This window comes from Ursus maritimus, unplaced genomic scaffold (genome assembly GCF_017311325.1).
Source record: "Ursus maritimus isolate PB19 unplaced genomic scaffold, ASM1731132v1 scaffold_7, whole genome shotgun sequence".
NCBI lineage: Eukaryota > Metazoa > Chordata > Mammalia > Carnivora > Ursidae > Ursus > Ursus maritimus.
Genome location: NW_024426885.1, coordinates 5,038,426 through 5,051,401, shown reverse-complemented (window position 1 = coordinate 5,051,401; position 12,976 = coordinate 5,038,426). Strand labels below are relative to the sequence as shown.

At 39.7% G+C, this 12,976-nt stretch overlaps 1 protein-coding gene across 1 annotated transcript; it reads left to right on the top strand.

Moving 5' to 3' along the window:
* The first annotated feature begins 8,380 nt into the window (after window positions 1–8,380).
* Window positions 8,381–12,157, top strand: NPS (neuropeptide S). Its single transcript, XM_040624297.1, has 3 exons — window positions 8,381–8,508; window positions 8,620–8,701; window positions 11,957–12,157. Exons 1-3 carry the CDS (start codon window positions 8,381–8,383, stop codon window positions 12,134–12,136), a joined length of 390 nt encoding a protein of 129 aa, XP_040480231.1. The 3' UTR covers window positions 12,137–12,157.
* Window positions 12,158–12,976: the final 819 nt, after the last annotated feature.

The following is a 12,976-nucleotide window of genomic DNA, read 5'->3' as shown; positions in this document are numbered from 1 at the left end:
TTTCTTAAAAAATTCAGAGTATCGTTAAAATAAAATCAAAGTGTAAGAAAAATAGGACCACGTGCAGAAATTTGTGACTAAGAACATATGTTAGTGAAAAAAAAAACTAGTAGCATATTTTATTACTAATTATCTACATCAACATACAAAATATGTCATTTATCTCAAATACTGTTTTTGACAGTTTCTAAAAATAACTTTATCTCATTGAATTGAAGGCCCTGTCAATGAGAAGATATACCACTATTTCACGCATCACCAAGAAAGAAAAATATGCCACCAATTAACTATGATACCTTTATTGTAAAATATATACATATCTGCCCCAAATGTCTGCCTCTAGCAGAAGAAAGAAAGAGCTTAGAGCTTATTTATTTCTTTACGGTGGTTCTCAACAGGGGGTGATTTAGTTTCCCTTCCCCAGGGCGTTTGGTCCATCTAGAGACATTTTCAGTAGTCACAGGTGCGGTGGTGTGCTATTGATATCTGTTGAGTAGAGGCCCAGGATCCCGTTAAACGTCCTGCAAGGCTCAGGGCAGCTTCGAACAGCCAGGGCAGCTTCGAACAGCCAAGGATCATCAGCCGAAAATGTCAGTAGTGCCAATGTGGCGAACCCAGGCTCTAAACAAAAAGGAGATTTGCTTATGCTTTTTACATTCCACCATCACCTTCTGGATTTTCTTTGCCTTTTCTTTCCATAGAACAAGGATGTGAAGCACTGGGCCCATTCTGAATGCATATATGAAAACCATAAAAGCATTTTAGGAGCAACCATGAATTGGAGCAATGATTTATTTCAATAAGTTAACCTAAGCCCTGCACAAGCCTTTATTTCTCCTACTCTAATATAAAACCAGAAAATATACTCAGTCACATTCTGCATTTTAATCATACTTTCAGAGGGAATAACAGTTATATGAATTAAGAAGCAGTAAACTTAAATTGATTTTTTCATCTATGCTGAAAGATGCAGACCTTGATGTGTGTCATAATGCGTGAACAAAGGAATCAATTGTAGAATTTTTTTAAAGACACCCAAACCCTAAATTACACTGAGTTGATAGTCTTTTCCAACTGGTAACGTGTCTCCTTAACATCATTTGAACACAGTTCCACATCATAAGCTTAGCAAGGAGCAAAACCCCGTAGCAAAAAAGTTGGTGCTTGTGGGAAGTTTCTGGGTGTTATAACAGGAAGCTCTGGAAATTATAAAAGAAGAGGCCTTCTTTGATCTTTTCAGTCCAAAATCTGCCTGACTTGATATGCTTGACCTTCTGAAGCATGATTCAGAAAGTGTCACCCAACTTTAGGGGTGACCAAGGAGAAGCGAAAGTCAAGAAGAATTTGTTCCTTCTCTCTCTGGCTTTCACGCTGATGTCACGAGGACATTTGTGAGAAGGGCATGGGTGTCTCTAAGACAGTTACCTTGTGACAAATAAGTAAACTTTCCCTGAGCAGTCCATTAAATTCCAAGGCTGAGTCGAGTGCTAACCCGCCCTTTAAGTGTTGGCCATGGGTCTTCGCATGATCTAACTGCATCGTAAATATTCGTCATAGACATCTGACTCCAGGCCTGGTCACCAAAAGAGACGGGCCAGTCCCAGGCAAAACCCTCATGAGCCAGTGCCAGGCAGAGCTCCTGACTCCAGTCCCATTTCTCACTCCATTACGTGCCCAGAAGTCACCACCCATATTCAGGTAGCCAGTGTTTGGCATTCTGTCTCCTCCCTACAATCAGAACCTGGTTGAAAGAAAGTCTTGCACTAGACAGATTAGGATGGACTTAATTTGGTGATAATGCTGTGGATTCAAACATTTTGATCCTAGACTCTAATTACATGGCAAAAAGCTCTGCTTCTGGTTCACAGGAAATCAGGCCTTGATCGATAGTTTGGAAAAGAAGCTGAGATGGTGGAGCTTTGGCCCTGCCTCAGAAGTCAGAGCTGTTTTGGGGCACCTGGGTGTCTCCGTTGGTTAAGCATCCGACTCTTGATTTCGGCTCAGGTCATGATCTCACGGTCGTGAGATCCAGCCCCACATTAGGCTCCATGCTCAGTGCAGAGTCTGCTTGAGATTTTCTCTCTCCTTCTCCCTCTGTACTCCCCACCCCACTCATGCTTTCTCTCTCTCTCTCAAAAAAAAAAATAAATAAAATCTTAAAAAAAAAAACAAAAGAAGTCAGAGCTGTTACATGACCTGAGCCCCAGCCCTGCCCTCTCACAGTATCTGCCCCCCTGCTGCTTGGGTCCTGTTTTTAATCAGCTCAAAATGCAAACACAAATCATGCTAATGGAACTTTAGCTGAGAATTCGATGAAGACAAGAGATGGAGTTGCCTTGTTCACTCTTGGGTCTCCAGGTCCTAGAACAGAGCAGGTGACCAAAAGAGAGGTATCCAGTGAAGAAACGGTAGACAGAAAACCTCTTGAGTGAAACATTGTTTGGTGGGATTGATTCACATTGTGCGAGTTACTTTTGAAGGCAGAAGTCTTTCCTGTGGATATATGCCGGGGTTGAACAATTGATTTAAAGGCTTCCTACTCTAATTTTGGTTACCATGCTTGAGAGGTGACTGCTCTTTGGCCAGCTGTTGGTGTGGGAGGAGAGTTCCCTACCCCCAGTCATGGGGCCAGGTGGTACTGTCAGATGATCTTCTGACAGAGGGAAGGCCAGTATGCCAGGAACAATTACAGGGCTAGATCTGAGAACGAATCCTGATTCCTTCACAGAGCATTCAAGGCTTTTTGTGATTTATTCCCTTTAATGAATGTTTACCAAACAGCTACTGTGCTAGTTTGCTGTATCACAAAACACCCCAAAATGCCCTGACTTAAAACAATAATTATTTAGTATTGCTTATGTTTCTACAGGCTGGGGTGGCTGATCTAGGCTCACAGTGCTGGAAACCTCTACTGACCTTAGCTGATCTTTTCCACTTATCTACAGCTGACTGCTGGCCAGAGGCTATGGGCTAGGTGTGTCTGGGCTGCTCTACCACACGGGTCTCTCATCTTCTGCCCAGGATCACAGGTCAACACAGGTGTGCTCTTCTCAAGGCAAGGACAGAAGTGCAGGAGGACAAGTCCAACCATGAGGTGCTTTCATGCTTTTGTTGAACTATGTCTTCTGAGCCAATGACAAAGTCAAGGAGTAGGGACACACACTCTGTCCATGGAGAGGAGAGAAAAGAGGGAGTATATATATCTGAACAAAGATCTAATCTACCATATCAAGCATGTACCAGGAATATCCCATCAACTTCATTCACTAGTAGGTCTTTGTACTCTTACAGGTCCAGCCTTCCAAACACATGAGTAAAGGGGTGCCATGAGGGTAGATGGCAGAGGAAGGAAGAACCACCATCTGTTTGACTTTGTCTGTGATGAGATAATTTGTACTTGTCATAGATTTATGTCTAAATTGGTAATTCTTTTCTGTAGGGGAGGAGGATAGGCTTTGGATCGCAGGAAATCTGAGAATGTGATGAAAGCTTTGCTTCCTCTTCCCAGATGAAGGTCCATATACAAAGAAGTACAGTTAGCAACATATAATTTTAGAGGAGTTAAGGGCTCCAAAGTCCATCTGTGGATCTCCTTGGGATTTCATGGATGTCTAGCCAAGAGCATCTGGTCTAAAAGCTTCTACCTGGAAGGCCCAGAGAAGTTGGGATAGGCCTGAGTTATCAAGAAGGATTTCTGGAAAGCATGTTGACATCAGACTCCCTTAAGGGACCTGAAGGGACTGTGGGATTTTCAGATTTGATAACGTCCCTGAATCTCCTATCCTGAACTGTTTCCAAGTGATATGGATTTATTTTAACAAACAAAAAAGGCACCAACAATATACTCAGCAATAGCTTCAGAAATGTGAGGCTCCCAAGAAGAAGTTCCCAGGAGACAAAGCAAACACTGGAAAAGAAGAGAAACATTTTAAAGCCATTTAAGGCAGTATATGGTTAAGCATCCAAATGAGGCCATCAAGGTAAGTGCAAAATGTGTCTCAGACAGTTGTCTTGCAGGATCTCTGAGGATGCAAAGGGGAACATGGGCCTTAAAATTATAGAGGGCTGCTCTGCCCTGGAAAAGTAGGGTAACAAGAGACAACCAGGTAACTCACTGTCATGTCTACAGGAAGGACCAGGTCATGAGCTGGGGTTGGGCATGGGAATGAAGGAATCTAAGAAATGTCAAGTGATGGGATGGGAAAGTGGTACCAAGAGAGTCCCACTAACATCTTGCTTCAAAGACACAGAAGATGAAACTTTGAGGGCGTGTGTGTGTGTGGGGGGGATTAGTTGGTCAGGGAGGGGGGGCTTGAGCGTCATAAGTGCTGTCTCCTCCAGAGCTGAGTAGATGAACAATGTTCTAGGTCCATGAGTTGGGTCTGTGGCCCACTGTTTGAAGTGTGGTCTCTAAAGGCACACAGAACTGCGATCAAAACCTGGCTGTACCCTTCACAAACCCGGTGATGTTGGGCAGGCTGTGAAACCTCCATGGACTGAGTCTCTTCACCCGAGGGTGGAACTGGTAAGAGTGCCTTCTTAGCATCGTAATGAGGACTTGCTGAACTGACCCAGAGAAAGGGGCTGTACATTCTTCAGCGTATAGTAAGTGCTTAGTAAATGAACACATCCTCAGGTGTGGTGGTTAAACTTTCTTGTGAAGTAACTAGTCTGTGTAAAAAGGGGCGTTTGGCTTATGTAAATGGGGTGTCAGAGGAGAGAAATTCGTTTCAAGCATGGATCCGGAAGTTTAACAATATCAACAGGTCTCTATCTCTGTCTCTCTACCTCTCTCTCTACCTCTGTCTCTCTCTCCCTCTCTCCCTCTCCCCTATTTTCCCTCTTTCTCCCTCTTCATCTTCTCTGACTTCTGGCGTGGGCCTCGTTATCAACCTCGCTTTTTGTACATAGTAGTACTGACGTTCTCTGGCCCCTCCAGGTATATCTCATCCATAGTAATATATTTTTTAAAGTTTTACTTTTATCACAGTTTTATCACATGCACCTGATTTAAAGGTTGACTAGCTCTAAGGGGGAACTTCTATGAAAACAACACTTCCTGCCTCCTGTTCCATTCCCTATCTCAGAGTCATCACTTTCAAACTTTTTGGCTGATTATCTTTCTATTTACCTTTCAATAACACGATCAGTTTGGATTTTTTATTTTTCAGCATTATAGCATGAATTTTCTCTGTACAAATTAGACAATTCACCCCACTACGGAAATACACCATTTCCAACATCTAGCTCCCAATTTACTTAAATTACCCCTTGGTTAGATCATTGTTCAATAATTACATTACTGTGACTATGCAAATGATAGTCTCTGCTGAGTCAAGGAGTTAACTGTGATTACTTTTGTTTCTTACATAACTTTGTTTAATTGGAACAAATGTCTTTTTCTGTACTTTGGATTTTCTTTTTCTTTTTCTTTACTTGTCTGTAGATTTGTCACTAAGTCAACCCCAAATTCTCCCATTCTCTAATTCTCCTCTCAAGATATGCAGATATTCTAAGGCTTTCATTTTCTTATCTCTCCCAGAATCATCTGGCACACACCAATAGGGACTTTTTGCCCTTCAGGCCTGGTGTGTGGGTCTCACTGGGGATTGCTTCTTACCATCATCCTGGGAATTTTCTTGCTTTGTCTCCTGTATTGATCTCCTGTTACGTGTACCTCTCATATTTTCTTGTTTCTAGGTGCATATGCTTATTCTTGGTGGAGCATATCCTGAAGTGCTTCCTGACAAAGGGTGTGGGGGAAGTATAATTTGGAGACCTCACATAACTGAAAATGTTTATTATAGTCTTCCGCTTAAGGGATAGTTTGGTTAGGAATAAATTCTAGATTGGATATCTTTTTTTTTTTTTCAGAATTTTGAAGGCATTGGTCTAGTCTCTTCCAAGTTCTCAATGTTAATTTTTTGAGAATTCCAAAACACTTCTGGTGTCTCAATCTTTGTAATTTGGTAATTTGGAAGTTTGTAGGATGCAAAAATTTTATGATGGTGTATCTTAGTATGGGTCAAATTTATCTGTAGTGCCAGACACTTGATGAGTCCCTCCCTTCCCAAAAATCAGTATCTTCTGTTACAGAAAATGTTATTGAATGTCTTTATTGATGATTCCCTTTCTTCTCATTTTTTTCCATTTTCTTTTCTAGAATCCCTATTATTTATGTGTTGGAACTACTGGATGGGTACTATTCTTTAATTATCTTAATTTTTCTCCTTAGCCTTTTTTCTGTAATGTCTGGGAGATTTATGCAAACCTATCTTTCAATCCTTCTACTGAGTCTTTTTTTTATAGTTTTAATTTTCATGAGCTCCTTTTTGTCCTCTAAATGATTTGCTTTATATAGCTTTCTTTTCTTATTTTATAGACACAATATCTTCTCTTCTCTCTGGGAGAATATTAGTTAGGTTTTTTTTTTTAAGTTTTCTTCTCTTGCATTCTCTCTTCTTTCTTTCAAGTTACTTTTACTTCCTGTTTGTTGGTTTCTATCTTTCAGGATAAAACAGTGTTGCTATGGACTTCTCTCCCATTTTCTTTGTTCTTACCAGTTCGGCCTTTGTAAATATCCTGTACTCATTTCAGTTGCATCTCTGAGTTATCTGTTTATATGAAGAATGAGGCACTAAAACATCCATAAATTTTGTGTGTGTGCAAGTGGGTACTGTTAGCCCTGGACTTTAGTGGTTTTCACTTGCCTGGGCTACTTTTATGAGGGAAACCTAATGTCTGTATCTCTAGGTTTTTCATCTTGAGCTGGGCAGATTCCCCAGAGAAGGTGTTCCATTCACTTGTCTGGAGGGTAAAGACCCGTCTAACAGTGTGCGTGAGCTGTGCCAAGGAAGAGACCCGTGGGTCTCAGCACTGAGTATAACATTTGTTCAACCTTTGTTTTCAGAAAAGTAACCCCTTAACACCACCACTTGATTCCCTCTGTCGGGAGACACTCTGCTTTACTGTTTCTGTAGAATAGACCTATAGTCCTCTGCTGGGGCAGTTGTCTGGACATGGGAAGTGGAGAGGGGTTGTGGGATTGAATTGAGTCATGTCTTAAACTTCCAGCTGATCCTCTTCTTTTAAGTACCACATTCACTGTATCCAAAAGCAACTGGTTCCATGAAGATTTAAGACTGCTGATGGTTTGTCATTAAACTATTTAAATAAGAGCTCTTCTCAGGATCTAATTGGTCAATTGCTCATCACTCAACAAAACACTTGCTGTCATCTTCTCTTCCATTCTTTTTGTTCTTAAGTGTTTATTTTAGCTGGGTTTAATGAGACACCAAAAGGAAATGTGTGTGTTTAGTTTTTAGTGTTCTTAAAGCTCTTTATCTCCCAACCTCCATGTGATATCCCCAAAAAGACTATGATAAATATGTTGGATCACAGACCTCAGCTCCCAACTTGGCACCCAACCCTGTGATCTTTGTTCTCTTGAGAATCTGGGTGACCTGCTTTTCCTCGTGGTAGGCAAAGAACGACTGTATGACGGACAACTACATGAGAATCATACCAAGCAGCGGTTCCCTAAAGAAAGGGATGTAGCACTGACAAATAGGTAACAAATGTCCCAGACACAGGACAGCTTTGTCCTCCAAAAGGTGCTAATCCCCTTGAGGAAGCAAGGATTTCCCTCGATTGCTTTGTATTAAAAAAATGTTGGCTCCATCTCAGAAACACTGGTTATCCAAGCAGAAAGCACCTCCCTTGATGTTTTCCCCATTGTAAGCTTCAGCAACATCTGTTCACACTTAGCGCTCCTGAATCAATTTATTAATGTGGATGCCCATTGGTTTGCAAGGATAGCAAAGGCTTCCTGGAGACATTCTATGCCCTGGAGAGAAAAAAGGAGGCCATGGCAAGCAGCTCTTTCAGAACTCTGGGACTGGGCCTCTGGGTATGCACATGGAAAGGGGTAGATGCAGTGCGCTTCTTTTATCTGAGTGACCAGTGACAAAGGGACGTGATACTTGCTTCCCTGCTTTCACCTCAAAAGTCCGAAAGGAGGGAAATCCATTGTGGGAAATTTAAACAATTTGTGTGCATTGTGAGGGTGGATGTTCTTTATTCCTGTAAGTATTTTGTGTTAGTCTCTGGAACACGATGCTGGAACACCCAAAGAAATAATGCCATCTTTCTTAAGTGTTAAACTCTAAGTGAAACAAACTGTGGTTTCTTTTGAGACCTCTAGCTATCTATGTCACAATGACACAGTGTAGAAGACAATGCTATTGAAGGACATTTTTAATGGCAAACTTTAAATGAAGTCAATCCTTGGGAGCTCAGTGACAATGCCTGTGTGTTATTGTCCTTTTCCAACTTAACAAGAACAAAAAAAGAACCAATTAGTCACATATGATGAGACATGATGACATTTTTACTCCTGAACTTTTCTGGTATAAAAGGGTCACCCAAGGAGGATCTGACAGTAAGTGTGAGGAATTTGGCAATAAAACCACCAGTCTGCAGAAATTTCGGAAAATCCAAAATGATTAGGTAAAAGACTGCCTTTCTCCACAAAGAAAACTGTTGAGTTCATATGTGCCTTTTTACTTATAGTTGCCTAAATGAAACTAATCTTAGGGTTTTTTTTTCCCTACCCTACAGCTCATTAAAATTCAGCCTTATTCTACTTCTGTTGATTTCTACAATGCATGTGTTCTGGTGTTATCCAGTTCCAGCTTCTAAGGTAAGAGTTTTGCCTCTATTTTTGATGCTTGACTAGATGGCTCGTAAGTGTTTAAGTTCAAAGTAATCTCAAGGAATATGTGACAGAAAAGTAATTTCTCTTATTAGAGCTTTCAATGAAAACAAATAAGTAGAGTCATGAAATTAGTGAAAAGATGCATTTATGTGACAAAAATAATGCTAGACTTATTAAAATTTGTTTTGAATTATTTAGGAGCTGGCTCCTGCATTGAAAAGCATGCATTTCAGCGTAAAATGTACATAGTTTTGCTCACGACAATTTATTTATTCCACGCGTCCACTCATGATCAAAGTGAACATTTAACCATTGAAAATTTCTTACAAATACAATGTATCAGTTTTTTTAAAAATAGTGAGTTTACCAATTTTGTAAAAATGGTAACTTTTTCAAATAGAGAATATAGATAAAATACCATCTCTCAATGAAATATCACATAAAATATTAATTCATGTGTTTATTCAAGAATATTGATTGAATGTCTAACATTAATCATTGAACTGTTCAAAACATTCAGAAAATGAATGTCTTTCTTTGGAATTTTTAATACTACTTCTACATGATATTTCAGTTGTTTTAATGTCAATACTTTGTTTAAAATTTTAAAATGTTTTTTGTCACTGATAATGTTCTGTATTCACTGAAACTTAACCTGGAATACTGTAATTACTGAATCAATGTAATTCATGAAACTACTTTTAGGATAATGAGATGCTACGTAAATCCTAAATAATAGATATATGTCCAAACAGAATGATCTAGCTATTTATATTATTGGTCTTCTTACTAATCTTTGCATCTGTCATTTTTCTATTGCTTGTTTACTTTAGTTAGCTTCTTTTTTCCTGATTTAGTCCTATGAGCATTCAACACTAATTGAGTCATTGATTCTATAAGACACCAACCATATTGATCAAGCTGTTGAGTCACAACCCGCAAATTGGTATATTTTCTCAAGTGTCTTCCTAATCACTTTCTATTCTTTTCCCGAAGGTTTATTCATGACATTTCTGTTGAACAAGAGGCACTTGTGTGTGGCTTTTTTTTTTTAATTAAGAATGTACTTTCTTCTAATGTACTTACAAATCTGCTTGTCCGTAAATGAAATGTTTCTTCTTTTCATGCATTTTCCATATTTCTATTTTTGCATGTGACAATTTCATTCTCATATAACTCCATCATGTAGCAATGGTACCAATTTGACTGTTTAAGATGAGTAATTACAGACAAATGATGCATAGACTCTTGTATATTTGTTGTGAACTTCATAAAGTACATCAACTAAGCAAGTATACCATATTATTCTGTTAAGTCAGCTCTGGCAAGGACTCCCTTCAATGATCAGCAAAGTACATCAGTATCTTTTTAGGGATGTTTTCAGCATCTTTAACCAGAAGTGATGTATTTCTTTTGCAATACAAAGGTGGTATCATGAGTATTTCTGGAAAGAACTGGAATGCTTCCCTTCCTGAAATGACTCATAGGCCCCTCCTTGCTGGGGATTTAAAATAGATGGCATTATATCATGCTTAGATTTCCTCCATTAACACAGGGAAAAACACATAGTGGGCGTTCAAATAAGAGTTTTTGATTGGTTTCCCATGACCAATATTTGTGAAACTCTGTCTGCCTGTTCCCAGGTCCAAAGAAAGAAAAAAAAAAGCCCATCTTTTTTTCCCAGAGGCCAATGGGAATGATTTGCCTGGGTGCTCTGACCACTGGAACCTTCAGTAACCTACCCAGGCATGGGTAGGCACTTTTTTTTTTTTCACTCTGTCCACATTTCAATTTCCAAAGTAACCTGAAACCACACGTGTGTTCCTGCACCAGTAAAGGCAAAAATGTGTAATTTTTACTCTGTAGTATGTTTCTTTCCTTATAACAAAACCATTCAGCCCCCTTTTCCTTTTATTGCTCTCATGTGGCTGAGAAATGGGCTTGGAGTCAGGTGCTTCCACTCAACTCCCTGCTTCACCTACAAGCCATTTTTTTAAAAAGATTTTATTTATTCATTTGAGAGAGAGAGAGTGAAAGCAAGAGACAGAGCACAAGGAGAGGGAGGGGCAGAGGGAGAAGGAAAAGCAGACTCTCCACTGAGCAGGGAACCTGAAGCCTGGCTTGATTCCAGGACCCCCGGGATCATGACCTGAGCTGAAGGCAGATGCTCAACCACCTGAGCCACCCAGGTGTCCCACCTACAAGCCATTTAATTTCCTCATTTATATGCAACTTATGAATCATTGAACACGACATCAAAACCTAATGATGTACTATATAGTGACTAACTGAACATAATAAAACAATAAATAAATGTATTTCTTCTTAATGACAAAAAATAAAACTGAGGAAATGATAATACCACTTCATACATAGAGCTTTCTGAGGGGATAAAATGAGATGATGCACATAAAGGATTTCCCACAAAGATCATTGACAAATCTTCGCTCCATTTGTCGCTGGAACTTGCAGTCGTACCTCATCACCGTGTGCTTCCTCTGAAACCACAAAGGAGGGGACGTAGGACAAGTGCTGAAAATTCTTACTTGATCTCTGGGTCAGGCCCGCTTCTTGGAACTGCCAGCCCTATTCCTTGGGACATGGCCCTTTGCTCTTTACTTGGTTTCTTCATCTGGAAAGTATGGGGTTGAACTGCACATACTCCATGGTCAGTTTGAGCTCTTGATTCCAGACATGTACTTCTTTCAAGACTAAGTGCCCCCTACACTATCTGGGCCTTCAAACCACTGATGAGGAACTGAACCAAAGTCAAAAGATGAAGATGCTATTGGTCAAGTAGCAAAATAGCCTTATGGAGAGCCTTGCTAAATGGCCCAGGACAAATCTCAGAGGGAAAGTGTCTCCAACTGAAACTTGAAGTTTGGTTATCGTGGGTTGTTTTTCTTAGTGATTTTTAAAAAACTTCCCAGGACTAATGAGTGCCACTTGAAAGATTCTTTATCAAGTAAGAGCAACAAAATAACTATGAATGGTGTATGATGTAAGTCCCCAATGACAGCAATTGCATAAGTAGTAAAAAAATTAGACAAGAGAGTAGATAGCTCTGAATAAAATTTTGTATTTAGATAAAGTATATGTTGTGTGCTAGCAAAATTTCTCCCTCAGAAAGTTTGGAGACATTGGATTTATAGCCTTAAGATTTTGAAGCTTGTTACTATTGAAATAAACTTTTAACCCTAAATCTGTATTCTCTCCCTCCTCCCCCATCTGAATTGCCAGGTGTCTGGAAAATCTGATTACTTTCTCATCCTGCTGAACAGCTGCCCAACCAGGATGGACAGGAGCGACGGACTAGATATTCTAAAGCCCATTTTTGAGAAGACATTTATGAAAAGGTCCTTTCGCAATGGAGTTGGCACAGGGATGAAAAAAACTTCCTTTCGAAGAGCAAAATCATGAATAAGTGTGCAAAGGACTCTGGGAATTAATCTCAAACTTTGTAGAGTGTGACTAATGTGCTAAAAGTCAGTTATATCTTTATCATTAAGTATTGGTGTGCTTTCAATTCTTAAATATCATTTCTTTCTGAGCTGGTACAGAGTAAATTGAGTTTTAAAAAATGTAAACCTGCCTCAAACTTCCCCTGCAAGAGAATAAACTATTTATGTGATCAGTTAGCAACTTCCCTGGCTAAGGATGGACACATCTGCTTTGATCTTAAATTGGCCAGAAAGTATGAGCATTTTTTACTGTAATGACAATGGTATGATTTCTTTCCTGCCTGTAATACTGTAATATCATAATACTGATTTCTTTTTCTTTTAAGTACGACTTTCTGAAATGACTCAGCAGGGCCAATTCTTTTGGGATGTACTATTTCAGCTTCTAAAAGAGTCTTGTGAGATTAGCCAAAATTAAGATTCATGCTACCACTGTATTTTCCTCAATCAACTGATTGATACCAGAAACAAACATCACCTGTGCCCTGTGGGAGTAACTCTTGCTGTTCTTTCCAACAAATATACTTGGACACTGATTTTTGTTTTGCTTGGAAGTTTGTGATTTCCTTTTATCTTAAAACACTGAAACACTGCCAGTAATAATAATGACAACAGAGAGTCTGCTGGTTGCCCTGTGGTGTGGGGGAATGGTTTGTGAGCCAGTTCCCCCAAATTGTGCTGATTAATGCCCCACTCCCTCCCTCTCCAGGAAAGACCTGGACTTTCCTTCTGCTGAAACTCCTGACGTTACTTTTTTTTTTTTCTTAAAGTGGGCATGGAGCCCAACATGGGGCATGAA

What these genes read in the sequence shown, in the direction of transcription:
- NPS (XM_040624297.1), top strand. Translation starts at nt 8,381, where the DNA reads ATGACATTTTTACTCCTGAACTTTTCTGGTATAAAAGGGTCACCCAAG. An exon ending in GGAAAATCCAAAATGATTAG is followed by an intron (nt 8,509 to 8,619) that starts GTAAAAGACTGC and finishes CCTACCCTACAG; the next exon opens with CTCATTAAAATTCAGCCTTA. An exon ending in ATCCAGTTCCAGCTTCTAAG is followed by an intron (nt 8,702 to 11,956) that starts GTAAGAGTTTTG and finishes CTGAATTGCCAG; the next exon opens with GTGTCTGGAAAATCTGATTA.